The sequence below is a fragment of the Pecten maximus genome, unplaced genomic scaffold (assembly GCF_902652985.1).
Source record: "Pecten maximus unplaced genomic scaffold, xPecMax1.1, whole genome shotgun sequence".
In the NCBI taxonomy this organism is placed as follows: domain Eukaryota; kingdom Metazoa; phylum Mollusca; class Bivalvia; order Pectinida; family Pectinidae; genus Pecten; species Pecten maximus.
The window spans coordinates 38,518-53,366 of record NW_022982857.1 but is presented as its reverse complement, the minus strand read 5'-3'; the positions used below and the strand labels follow the sequence as shown (position 1 = coordinate 53,366).

The 14,849-nt window shown below is 44.0% G+C and overlaps 1 protein-coding gene across 1 annotated transcript; it reads left to right on the top strand.

The window, feature by feature from the left end:
* Nucleotides 1–13,332: 13,332 nt before the first annotated feature.
* LOC117321045 lies at nt 13,333–14,220 on the top strand. Its single transcript, XM_033875526.1, has one exon. The coding sequence runs from the start codon at nt 13,333–13,335 to the stop codon at nt 14,218–14,220; it is 888 nt and encodes a 295-aa protein (XP_033731417.1).
* The last annotated feature ends 629 nt before the right edge of the window (nt 14,221–14,849 follow it).

Here is a 14,849-nt window from a genome sequence, read left to right as displayed (position 1 = left end):
CGCCATGTGCTGTCTTAAGGTCATAATCATGGTACCTCTGGAAGCTGAGTGTCTATGTCCGGGCAGGTCTACCTGCATGCAGGTCATTGTTGGAGCTCCATATGGTCACAGGGGCCTGGGTCCTCTTCCGTGGTTCCCTCCCCCAGGTCAGAGGGGTGCCAGCAACACAGGATTTTACATGAAAGTAAATAACAAATAATCTATTAGTTATATAATTATGACTTAAAACATTCTCTCACATGATAAATATCCTACACTACAGGAAGTGAAAATTCTAATTAGGTGAGGTCATAGGCCCCAGACCTCATCCAGTCGGGCGGACGCCTCCGACGTCCCCCGGCCCGAGGGGCTGGGTATCCCACTGAACTCATTTCCGGTTCGTCCGGATCCAACTCTAAAGGATTATCTGTCCCCAATTCCCTCAGTTCAGTGGGCGACAACCCACCTGGGTCCCTCCCTGGAGGTTCCCAAGGTGGGGCCTCGTCCGGCAGACAGAGGGGGTCATGAAAACCCACATTACCATTCCCCCCTTCATCAGGCAATACTCCCTCAGGCTCACCCAGAGGAGGGTCAATCCCCGCCAACTCCGCACTATTATCTCTCTCATAAAAGGGCTTAAGGCGGTTAAAATGGACAACTTGTTGATTCCTGCTACCCGGTTTACAGATGACAAAGTTTACATCAGAAAGTTTTTTTTTTGATGAGGAAAGGGCCCTGCCAATAATTAATCAATTTAGGGCTTAATCCCCTTTTCCCCCGCGGGGTATGGAGCCAGACTTTCTCGCCCTCTTCGAATGCAGCCCGATGAACCTTTCTATCATAATTTAATTTTTGTCTACGCTGTTGTTTTTGGACATGGGCTCTCACAATGTCAAAGGCCTGACTACTATTGGTTTGTAATTTTCCCACGAAAATGTTTTGCGGGGCGGGGGTACTAGGTGGAGGTTCAACCATCAGAGTTAGCGGGATGTTTATTTCCCTCCCCAGCATAAGCCTGTTTGGAGTGAAGCCTGTAGTTTCCTGCACACTAGAACGATAGGCCATCGTAACTAAGGGTAACCTTAGATCCCAATCTGTTTGGTCTGTAGCAACATAGGCACGCAACACCCCTATCAGTGTCCGATTGAATCTTTCCACCATTCCATCGCCACTGGGGTGATAGGGAGAGGTTCTGGTTTTTCTCATCCCCAGCACCCTACATATTTCCTGGAATAGTTTGGATTCAAAGTTCGGACCCTGATCAGAATGCAACACTCTGGGCACACCAAACCTACTGAAAAATTTGCTAATAAGTACTTCCGCAACCGTCCTAGCTTCCTGATTAGGCAGAGGGTAGGCCTCTTTCCATTTAGAATAGTAATCCCCTGCTACCAAGATATATCGGTTGTCCCGTTCTGTAAGGGGGAAAGGCCCTAGCAAATCTATCCCCACCCTCTCCATGGGTTCACATGCCCCCATGTTTACTAGCGGAGCCCTACGTGTCTGAACAGGATTTTTCCCCGCCCCACAAACCCGACAGGACCGGACCCAGCGAGAGACATCCTGACGCACTCCGTTCCAATAAAATTTTTGTAATAATTTATTCAAGGTTTTTTTTGTTCCAAAATGCCCACCAGTCGGCGCGTCATGCGCGTTTTGTAGGACTTCAGACACCCATTGCTGCGGTATTACCAAAAGTGAAGACGACTCATGGGTCCGGGTATTATACCATTTCCGGTAAAGAAGGTCATCTTTGAGCTCTAGCTGTTCCCACTGTCCCATGTACAGTTTAACTGGAGAACTCAGACTCTCCAGTCTGACGCCCCCAGGTTTCCCTGTACCCTCTTGCTTTAATTCAATCACTTTTCTTAATGTGGGGTCTTCGCTCTGAGCTTGTTTGACCTCTGTCCGTGTCCATTGACCCTCAAAAACAAGGCTACTACATGTACCTGGCCTTCTACTCAAGGCATCCGCATTGGTGTGTTTGTTACCACTTCTATGTTCAATTTTGTACTGGAATGTGTCAAGATACTCTATCCACCGGGCTACCTGTCCCTCTGGCTGTTTAAATGAGGCCAACCATTTTAAAGAGGCATGATCAGTTCTGATGGTAAATTCCCGCCCATAAAGGTAGTGCCGAAAGTGTTTAACTGCCTTGATAACTGCGAGCAATTCCTTACGGGTTGTACTATATTTACTCTCAGCCGGGGCATGAGTGGTACTGAAATATGCCAAAACTTTTTCTTGACCATTTTGAATTTGGGATAAAACTGCCCCACAGCTATGCTCACTGGCATCAGTGTCTAAAATAAAAGGCTGATCAAAATTTGGGTACGCCAACACTGCCGACTCATGTAGAGCCCGTTTTAGCTTTTCGAAGGACTCCTGACACTCATTGCCCCAGCTGAACCTAGCATCCTTCCTAGTAAGATTGAACAAGTGGACAGCTACATCTGAGAGATTAGGTATAAAACTTCCTGTAGTACGAGCACAGCCCTAAGAAACTCCTCAACTCACACTGGAAGGTACGGACCAGTCCCTAACTTTTTGAATTTTCTCAGGGTCTGATTTCATCCCCTCGGCAAAAACAATGAACCCGAGGTACAATACTTCTGATCTAAAAAAATTGCATTTCTGCGGTTTCAACTTTAATCCCGCCTGGTTTAAACAGTCCAACACTTGTTGTAACCGTTCTATGTGTTGTTCAAAACTACTGGAGTAAACAATAATATCGTCTAGGTAAACGAGGCATATTTTCCAGTGTAACCCAGTGAGGACCCTCTCCATCAAACGCTCGAAGGACGCGGGGCGTTACAGAGGCCAGAGGGGAGCACGTTGAAGTGATACAGTCCGGAGCCTGTGGTAAAAGCGGTTTTTTCGTTCGCGTTTTAGCAAGTCCTAGCTGCCAATAACCGGACGCCAAGTCTAAGGTAGTAAAGTAGGAGGACCCGTTCAGGGCGTCTAGGCTATCATCTATGCGCGGCAGGGGGTACGCGTCTTTTCGAGTGACAAAGTTAAGTTTACGGTAATCGATACAGAAGCGCATCGATCCGTCTCGTTTCTGCACCAATACTAGTGGGGATGCCCACGGACTATCAGACGGTTCTATAATCCCCTGTGCTAACATTTCTTTAACCTGTCTATCAACCTCCTCTCGTTTGTGTATGGGCAGACGGTATGCCCTTTGTTTAATTGGGAGCGCATCCCCTGTATCTATATCATGGAGGTATCTTTCACAACGACCTAACTTTTTGTCCTCCCTCATAAACACCTCACTGTTGGAACGCAAAAATGTGTCCACCATTTCCCGTTTATCCTCCGCTACCGACGCCTTGGTATCCTCAATCAGTTGCTCCAAAAGTGGATCGGTACCTGGAGCCGCGGCGTCGCCTATACCCGTGACGCTACATGTAACCGGATGGAGTAATCCTAGCACTGTACCCTTTTGTACCACGACGGTTTCCTCACCTGGATTCATTATCCTTACAGGCACCTTTCTATTAGAGTCGCATTTTACTAGAGTTTTCGCTAGAATAAAATCTGGCCACTTCTCGTGCCCCTCAGGGAGTGATCTCGGTTCCACAAGCCCCTCAGTAACCCCATAGTTTCCATTACACGCTACACCAGTTACCACTACCTCCTGCCCTGCCGCTAGCGTGTAATCATTGACGGCGGTGACCTTGCACACCCTAGCTCTAGCGCCGGATGTGGCGACCTGCTGCATTGTACCGAAAGTGACCGTTCTGTCTACAGCGTTAATACTAGCCCCAAACTTGGTAAGGAAGTCCATGCCGAGTAGACCTTCCTCTGATGTCTCCGCGACCAATACAGTATGAGGATAGGCCTCATTCCCTATATTTATAAGTACCCTACAACACCCCGCTATATTTAATCTCTCTCCATTAGCAGTGAGATAAGCTCGCTGAACCGGTTCCAACTTTGGTAGATTGCCTTCAAATACATGTTGAAATGTTTTAATATCTAGCGTGGTAATGTCTGACCCGGTATCTACCAGAAATTTAACCTCGCGCGTTGTACCACCGACCTCCTGACTCCCGACTCGCGCGCTTAAAAACATTACCCCCTGTTGGGCCTCCGCGTCCCTCGGCCAAGATGGGACCCTCATCTTGACCTTGTCTAGTTTAAAGGACACTCTCTCTGCATGTGTCCCCATTCCCTACACCTAAAACATTGGGGCACCCCAGGAGCCTGGCCATAGGTAGGGTAGGGTCCGGGCACAGGGGCAGGTGGGTCCCTCCGGGAACCCCTAGGATTCCTATGTAACTGGAGCTCTAAGTCCTCCACCTTTTTTATCAACCTAGCTATTTCAGACTCGGGTTCTGTACTCCCTACTGCACTAGTATTCTCAGTCAAACTACTCGCCCCCATGCTAGCCCTTGCCTTAGTGGCACCATCTAATTTATCATAACTCTCCTCATCTAATGCCATCCGTACAGCATCTCCCAAACTTGTGGGCTTGTTTCTACGAAGTTGCTTCTGTATCTCCCTATTATCCAGGGCATCTATGAAATGCTGTATCTCGATCGTCCCCCGGGTGGACGAATCGCTATCAGGGTAGGCTCGAGTGGCCAGCCTCTGTATACTACCTGCTAGCTCTCCCAATGACTCCCCTTTCTTCCTAACTCGGCCCCTTAGCTGAGCCCAATACACACCTGTATCCCTTTCAGGATCAAACCTATCCTTCAGGGTAGTAGTTACCGTTTCATAGTCCTGACGCTCATATGGAGATAAGTCCGTATACACCCTAAGGGCTGACCCTTTAAGTTTCACGGCCAAAAATTGACAAGCCTGTTCATCAGTCCAATTATTTATGGCCCTACAGGCCTCAAAATGTGCAAACCAGTCCCTGTAACTTCCCTGGCCGTTATAAGTCTCTGGGACAACTATAGGTTTAACTAAAGGTGTGCTATTATTAGTTTGACGTGGGGATCCCCCTACAACATGGCCAAGCCCCCGAGAGGAACCCCCTGACGAGTGGCTTCCCCTGGTGACCTGTCGCCCATCCTTTTTTAAACAAAATGTATCCCTGCAAGCTCAATATAACATCCAAATTTATTCCTTAATAAAAAAACTATTGCTTTAATTTACAAAACGGAGACCGCAATATCACAAAAATAAACCTGTCCCGCCGGAGGTTCCAATTGTAACGCGCAGCACGTGTACCGCATGGGTGCCACGTGTGTCGGACTGCTACCAAGTTTTTGCCCAGGGTTCGACTGCCGCTTTCGCTTGCAGATTCCAAATACAAATGAATTTTCAAGAAATAGACAATATTTAGTAAACTGGTGAGAAGGAAAATAGACTCGTCATATAAAGTTCAACAATTTATTAACATGTGTAAAAAAAATAACAAAGTACCAAAATAATACCCGTGAGGCACAGTGAGGAGTTTACAGTTATATACGTCTAGCCAAAAACATATGCCAACCATCGTCTAATCACAACTAACCATATAAATGAAATAAATGTAGTTTACCCCGAGTCTCAAGCACGTGGCATGTCCGGTCAGGATACAACATTTGCTAACCACCCGTCTTTTCTCCCGTATCTACTTACGAGGTTACCAACAACCATCCCTCGCTTAACCGGTATAGAAACAGCCCGAGAGGCGGAAATATTCTCTAGCCACTCCGCGAGTGCTCTCAAAATGGAATAGTTCCTTCAAGCAACAACCTGACTTCCGACATGACACCGGCACACGAGACTCAAATTAAACAAAGTTCTATACATCGAAAAATACATCAAAATACTACACGTGAAAATAAAAATACATGTACGATAGTGGCAAATAATATCCAGCAGACAAATTAATATGAAATTTAGGAAAGGATGGGCGACGGTTATCTAATTAATTTCACAGATTAAAAGTCAACACCACTTACCCTGCTGACACCCGGACGAAAAGTGATTGACCCCACAGCAGCACGGGTATCTTACGTAACCGGATGTTACAATTTTCCGGAATGAGTCCAAAAATAAACGAGCGGAACGCAACTGCGTTACATATACATAATACACCACGGAACTTTCTCATAATGATAGCACGTAAAACAAAACAGAGAGGAACTACGGAACTGAACGCGGTATTAACCCACATACCTAACCGACTGAGCGGTTTAGATGATTTATCAAGATCCATCTCTTTATCATCAATACTCTACAAAACCAGTCTTTGTGTAAACCACCTAAATAATAACAGTCGAATGGATAATACAACAGATGTCTGATGGAATAGTTAATATTACATAATGTCTACGTAATGTCAATGCAGTTCGGGTTTCCTAAGCGTCCTTTCCCATCCAACCTCTTCTGTGTCAATCTGTTTCTTTGATAAGTTTGTGCTTGGGGACTTTAATAGTCTTGTTCCAAAGTCTTTCCACTGACGTCTTGGTGAATATTCAAATGTCTGTAAGATAACTCACAAGAATCAGAGAGGCTCATTCGAGACCTAGGACCATCAGAGTCATGTCAAGTCTATTCGGTAGTCGTTTTAATTGATGTTCTAACGTTTGCGAATGAATGTGCTTATTTCTGTCGAAGCCTCTATTTCAATGCTGGTAATAGACTGGACCTCTGTCTCTAGAATATTTAAATAATTAATAAAATTGAGCTGTATGATTTTAATCCCTGGGATATGTCTCATTCTAACGTTTCAAACTAGGGGCAGATAATCTAGTATTATAATCTAGCTTGCCAATTCTTAAAAAAAAACTCGTCCAGTGGCCAGTCTGTGGTGGAAGCTACCACGTGTTTTTTTTTTAATTTCCGATAAACAAGGAAGACTCCGATCCCGGGCTTAGATCAGGAACATACTCTCATATCCATTTTTGTAATCTCAAACGCTAGAACTGATAACGAGTAAAATAAAATAATTATATAACTGCCAAGAGCAACAACGTTTTTCGAACTCTATAATCTCAACCACTCTCCATTGTTGTTTGTACAATTCAGGATCAATCCAAAAAGGGCTGCAGTCTTCGATCGCAACTCTTGATTTTTCAATGTTTGAGTTAGATACGGGAACTGAGCAATTTGAATATATCTAGTACACTTTTTGAGTGAGTACAGAATCTACCGCTGTCACGTGGTGTGTTACCCACTGCCACGTGGTGTGTTACCGTCAGGATACACCTCATACTCTTGTTGAGTGACTTCAGAATCTACCACTGTCACGTGGTGTGTTAACGTCATGATATACCCCGTACTCTTGTTGAGTGACTTCAGAATCTACCACTGTCACGTGGTGTGTTAACGTCAGGATATACCTCGCACTCTTGTTGAGTGACTTCAGAATCTACCACTGTCACGTGGTGTGTTACACACTGTCACGTGGTGTGTTACCGTCAGGATATACCTCGTACTCTTGTTGAGTGACTGCAGAATCTACCACTGTCACGTGGTGTGTTACCCACTGTCACGTGGTGTGTTACCGTCAGGATATACCTCGTACTCTTGTTGAATGACTTCAGAATCTACCACTGTTACGTGGTGTGTTACCCACTGTCTCGTGGTGTGTTACCCACTGTCACGTGGTGTGTTACCCACTGTTACGTGGTGTGTTACCCACTGTCACGTGGTGTGTTACCCACTGTTACGTGGTGTGTTACCCACTGTCACGTGGTGTGTTACCGTCAGGATATACCTCGTACTCTTGTTGAATGACTTCAGAATCTACCACTGTCACGTGGTGTGTTGCCCACTGTCTCATGGTGTGTTACCCACTGTCACGTGGTGTGTTACCCACTGTTACGTGGTGTGTTACCCGCTGTCACGTGTTGTGCATCTCGCACACAGGGGAGGCCGTCATAAAGTAGATAGGGCGTTATTAAACACTGAACCAAAATTAATCTTTTTTTTTTTGTTTTCGAAATGATTTTTAGAGTGGAGTATTATTGTCATGACTTCCTATAGCCAATCAATGACTTGATCCTAGCAGCCTGTGTAAATATATTTTAAGACACCCCCATATATTTTTTTTCGGATTTCCACCCCTTGGGTCCCTAAGATAGACAAAGCTCCGTAGTAGACTATCTTTAGTAAAAGGTCCCAACGCCCCTAAAAGCACTCTAACCAACCAACCCAACGGGGTTGGACCAAGCTTGTACTTGTATTGAGTTCCATGGTGTCTGAACTGCTTATCTAGGTGTCCTCAGCCCATTGTTGGAGCTCCCAACCAACCACCTACAAAATATAACTGCCAAATATGTTTCTAAGAATACCTACCTACATGTACATACTGCCTAATGTTTATCATAAGGCATAGTAACCCCGTGTTCGAGTTACTTACCTTGAACCATAGGTTGTGTTTAAAAAGCTCTATTTTATATATAAATATATAATTTTGTCAAATTAAACTTCATCATCCCTTCTGGATTGAACTTCATTTAATTTCCGTCAAATCTGCTCAGATAGATCAACAATTCATAAGCGTAATAAACACAAATAAACACCTAAATAAAGCAGTGCTTCAGTGAGATAGCACTATAAATGACACACATACGCACTCACCACACGCATGCATGTCCCACGCACGGGAGGCCGTCCTTAAATGACCTTGGCTGTTAATAGGACGTTAAACAAAATAAACCAAACCAAACCAAACCTAAATAAAGAACGTGAACCAACCCTGAGCGCACCCACTACCATGGGTTTGCTTATCAAATGCTGAGAAGATTCACTGCCAATTCACGATGGGCTTTCACGTTTAGTCCTTCTTTGATTTGTGTCCAACAGCTTAATGCTGACTCTGTAGGTCGTAGATGATGTGATTTTAGTCGATCCTTTTCTTGGCATTCGCAACAGCAACCAGTACGTCTGGCTCGATTTTGGGCTTCTGATCGTAATTCCGCCATTTAAAAAAAATACATATAGAGAGTGGGGCACCGCATTAGAAATTCCCCGTTCACAGAAGATATTTTACCGGTTTTATTGCAATTTTCTATCATTTAAAATATTTTTGTTATAATCTTGTCATTATTTAAGAATTACGAAAACATGGCGGCTTTCAGAAATTCAGTTGTGGTACCAAGAGAAGCATGTCAGTGTCTATACTTCTCCTGTATTATATGATAAAGCAGAGTACGTCAAAATTATACATCTAGATTTAACGTTGTGATATTTCCTTAACTGGATAAGACAGGCGTTTCAGTAATAAACAAGGCATCTCAATGATACGAATCCCATCGCAATATTAACCAATATGCAACGAAGTATGGTAAGAATTTTCTAATCACAACTCGTACAAAGTTGATGGTTTTCAGTGAGTGTATAACATGTAACATCTTACTAATTTTCTATTATAACAGGTTGTATATAAAATGTAAAATTTGAATAATTATCTATTATAACGGGTCGTATATAGCATGTGTAACAATTGAATAATGTTCTAAAATAACGGGCCGTTTATAACATGTAACGACTTATGTGGCACCCTGTTAATTTTGGTTATTTTAACTGAATCACTTTTATAACTGCTCGTTATGTTGTATTTATGCTGTTCGTATCCCACGTCGTGTTTGTGGCTGTTTGGTAAATGTTCTGTACTCGTCGTGTGATTGTCACGCAGTGTGTATTCTATGCTGTGTTACAGGTAGCTGTCATGTGCTTTGTATGTGTGGTTCGTGAATGTCCGGAGAGTATGTTCGTGTGATGTATGTTTGTAATAAACTGGTTTGACCACTGACGGACAGGACAGGGCAGGACATGCGCAATGCGTTTCTTCTTCTTTCTTTCTATCCCTTTTTGGCGCTCTTTCCCCAGTTCCACTCTGTACATTGGTCAGAGAAGACGGTCATTCTTATGCCAACTTTTCATACATTTTGTAAATACGTCCTGGGCACCACATGCCAAGTAAGTAGTGAAATTGGTATTATTAATTATTATTATTTATTAATTCATTATCTACTGTGTATCATGTGATCGGTACTTCCACCGACGTTTATAATTCCAAATTAAGTTAACTTGTATCGAATCAGGTATCTGTCTATATTTTAAAAGCATATCCTAATAATTTTAACTCCGAATACGTTAACTGAATGTGGTCTAATCTGAGTATGTGTAATTTTAACTGTTTTCAAATTACGCGCTGTTGTTGTAAAGTTGGGCGCGTTAGTTTCGAATGTATATGTATATTGACAGAAGCTATTTGCTTGATTGCAGGGACTTTTCTACCTGTACTTATATATGTGCAAGTAAACATGTGAACAGAAGCTCCTGCCATTTATTATCTGTTGCCAAGGCCCCTCCCAACCGAAAATCCGACTTTGTTATATTGGCGCCCATGTAGGGACCCGGGGAAAATACTCAGGATTGCTCCACAAGCATCGCTGTTACTCCTGGAAACTCGAGGACGAGTTCTTCCCTGGAGGGGGAGTATGTAACCCTGGTAAATACTACCCGCAATATACCGCTCGGCTAGGGAGATCTTCTCTTTAGCTCGATCGGTTGAGCGTAAGACTAGTAAGCCAGAGGTCCCGGGTTCGATCCCTAGCGGAGGCAGTGATTTAAATTTAATTGATCATGTGCTCTGTTACATTCAGACATGTTTGAATGCTAGACTTTCCTTCGTTCGCGCTTGAGTGATGATCTTATAGCTATATAGTGTGCACACTGACATTATCTCTTGTAATCGCCGGATCGCGCCGCTGGAAGCCTCACCATATAGACTTTATTTGTTTTCCTAATTAAATATTATTGTGAACACTGTATTACTTGCCTTTATTTATCACTATTATCTAAATTGCTATTATATTTCATTTGTAATTAATGGTATGTATTTTTTGTGAACATTTGTGGTATTTTTGAGCAACTTGGGTTACAAGTTTTTTTTTCAACTTGTTTTTTCCTTTTGTGATACGACCTTGACCTTTGTATGTACATCCGGTCTAGGTTTGACTTCCGGTTGCATAGTAAACATTGATTTTTTTTTTTGGAATTAATATTTTTGTTTTGCTGTTACATCATCTAGTGCTAATACTTGGTGGTGCATAATTAGTTTTTTTCCTTCGGCTAGTATCTTATTAGCTTATTTATCCGTTCATTTATTATTTTTTTGTGCCCAAACAATTTTTTTTTTTTTTTTTTTCATCTTAGTTTTCTTTGCACACTTAGTTGTTCCTGTGTTAGGTAAATCCATCTTGTGACACTTTGTTTTCTTTCCTTTTGTTGACTTAAAATACTTTGACCTATTGACATTGTTTGACATATGGGGTGTATGATGTGCGATTCCTTTATGTGAGATTACTTGTTTATTTGTGTATTTTGTATTGATTCCCTGGTTTGTGTTAATGTGTATGTCTTCGTGTCGGTTCATTTGAATTTGTTTAGACTATATTTATACACCATTTACATGTTTTATTTATGCTATAGGTGCACTTGTTTGTTGAACTTGAGTTACTTTGTGTATTGTGTGATTTCATACGCTGACTTGTAGTTAGACTCGTGTTTTCTTGCAGCATTTTTGGTTTGCCTGCGGTAACAAGAGAAGATTAATTGGTAAGTTACTAGTTAAGTGTGTTGGTGTTATTTCTTTTTACCGCACAATTACTTTTATTATGTAGTTAATTTCAGTATTTCTTTCAGTACACCTTGTGCTATAGCAACATTGGAGTTACTGATTTGTTGTTTTTCCTATGCATTGTCTCTTATCTATTTGTTTATTCATCGGGACAATCTCGCTTGTGATTTTGAACATCATGTCGGAAGCTGAGGAAGCGGGTAAGTTGTTGCAGAGTTTCAAGGATCTAGGAGCTATTCCTAAGTTTGACTCGCTGGAATCTCTACGTCAGTGGATGCTAGATTATGCTGCTCAGCAGAAATCGGAAGAAGATGAGAGGAAGCCCTCCCTTGTTATGCCTGGTCCAGCATTTCAGGTCCCCATCACTATGCACCGGCCCAGGATTTCTACATTTTCTGGAGACCCACCTTTATCCAAGGGAGATGTGACCTACGCCCAATGGAAATATGAAGATACCAGCTACATGGCGGATGAGATCCATTCCAAGGAGTCCATACATGAAGCTGTACGGTTGTCCCTAAAAGGTGAGCCCAAGAATACATTGATGCGGATGCCTGGGGCCACACTTGATGAGATCCTGCATAAGATGGAGATGGCTTATGATCGTATGGATACAGCAGAATCCCTATTAGCCGAGTTCTACTCTGCCAAGCAGTGGGATGACGAGTCAGTTTCCGCCTGGGGTTTCCGTTTGGAAGAGATTCTGAACAGGGCTGCTGAACGGGCATCTATACGGGTTAGCAAGATTGATTCCATGCTAAGGACTGTGTTCTACGAAGGACTTCGGCCAGCCCTTAGGGACCTTTCTGGACACAAGTTTGATTCCATTAAGGATTTTGATGAGCTTCGCCAATCTATCCGGAGACTAGAGTATTCCCGGGGACTGGAGCCCAAACCTTCCAAGCCAGCCCAGGTAAAGATGATGTCCTCAGAGAAGTCAGCGTCAGCATCGACATCTTCCAACTCGGACATAGGGGAGCTGAAAGACATGATGCTACAGTTGTCAGCGAGGTTTGATAAATTCGAGAAGAAGCGCTTCGACGGCAAGAAGAATCAGAAGGGTCCAAGAGCCAATCAGCCATCAGGTGCCCCCCATGGAGGTCAGTTTCAGCAGGGAGATCAGTTTCAGCAGGGAGGAGGTAAACCCCATGGATACCAAGGGCAGAAAACCTACCAACCTGGAGCCGATTACTTTCAGCCTCAGCCTGATAGATGTTTTGACCGCCAGGGCGAGGAACATTACCAGCCTGAGAAGTGTCAGCCTAGTTACCCTCTCCCACCCATGATGGAGACCCCGGGCTATGAAAGTCAACCCGTTGGAGATAACCCTCAGGGTCCTCAGTGTTACAGATGCGGCCAATATGGACACTTACGGATAGGTTGCCGTGTCATCATGGATCACTCCAGGAAGCATTTAAACTCCAATCGGCCTATGAGCAGGGGGTACCCATAGGTCGAGGTATGTCAGCCTGGAGGACGCCAAACCCCATTAAGCAAGGAGTTACCAGACGGCAGGAACCCGACAACCCACCCGGATTAACTGGGGACTGTAACGTTGTAGACCTTTTTATCGACAAACTGCCTGCGAAAGCCTTGCTGGACACCGGGGCTACAGTATCCAGTGTTAGCCAGGGTTTTTATGAGAAGAACCTGACACACATACCTCTGCAGCCTATTAGGGAGGGATCCTTGGACATTCAGGTAGCTGGTGGAGCCCGACTACCCTACTTAGGATATATTGAGGTTACTCTGCAGATAGACCGGGTACGCAGAGAGGATGTCTCTTACTAGTTGTGCCTGACTATGATTTTAACCAGATGGTACCAGTTCTACTCGGAACAAATGTTCTTACCCATTTTATGGAAAGATGTAGGGAATGGTATGGTGAGAGATACTTACAACATGCTCCTTTGACGACGCCATGGTACACTTCTTTTCGCTGCATTTCTCTTCGGGAAAAGAAGTTGGAGAGGAACGGATATTACCTTGCAGTAGCACGGAGTGCAGAGTCCAGCAACATTGTTATTCCGCCTAACGGAAGGATAGACATACAGTGTAAGTTGGACAGGGAGGTTTATTACCCGGATGTCTGCGCCTTGATGCAGCCCACTTCATCTTCTGTCATCCCTGAGGATATGGATATAGCACCCACGATACTTACCTACAATCATGGTAGGAATGAACTTGTATCCGTAAATGTCTCCAACTTGACTACACGGACTGTTATTGTACCAACTCGCGGGATAGTTTGTGAACTACAGCCTGTACGAGTCCAGCACCCATTACATGGAGTGATACCTGAGGATAGGAAGGAGGAGTCCCCAGACAACTACCTCGACAAGGTGACCTTTAATGTTGAGCTGGATGATGGATTACTGAGGAGAGGAAAGGAGGTGTTATCGTATTTTCCAGATGTTTTCTCTGCGGGAGACCTTGACCTTGGCCATACTATTGAATTCCCTCATCGGATTGAACTTAGCGACCCTACACCATTCAAACAGAGGCATCGGAGAATACCACCTGCCATGGTCCAGGAAGTGAGAGAACACTTACAGCAGTTGCTGGCATGCGGAGTTATCAGAAGATCATGCTCACCCTGGGCGTCCGGTGTAGTCTTAGCCAGGAAGAAGGACGGGTCTTTACGCATGTGTATCCACTATCGCCAACTTAATCAGAGGACTATTAAAGATGCCTACGCTCTCTAACGAATTGAGGAAATACTGGACTCCCTTTCGGGATCATCATTCCTCTCCGTGTTGGACGTGAAGAGTGGCTACCATCAAGTTGAGGTTGCGGAGCACCATAAGGAGCGTACATCTTTTACTCTAGGCACACTTGGGTTTTATGAGTATAACCGGATGCCGTTTGGTCTCGCTAACGCCCCGGCCACCTATCAGCGACTCATGGAGCAATACCTCTGGGAATTACATAATGTGGACTGTTTCATCTATCTTGATGATGTCATTATCTTTTCATTTACCTTTGAGGAGCACTTGGAGAAACTTCAGCGTGTACTCCAGCGCTTGAGGGAACATGGGATAAAGCTGTCACCCAAGAAGTGCTCATTCTTCCAAAGCCGCGTCAGATATCTCGGGTTTATAGTGACAGCAGCCGGTATTGAAGCAGACCCTAGTAAAGTGGAGAAGATTATTAATTGGGAGCGGCCATCAAGCCCGGAGGATGTTCGCCGGTTTTTGGGTTTTGCCGGATATTACCGGAAGTTCATCAAGAATTTTGCAAAATAGCCCGGCCTTTAACAGATCTTATGCCAGCACCTAAGAAATCCGGAAAGAAGAAGGACAGCAATGGTTGTTGGAATGGGGGAGAGGAGCAG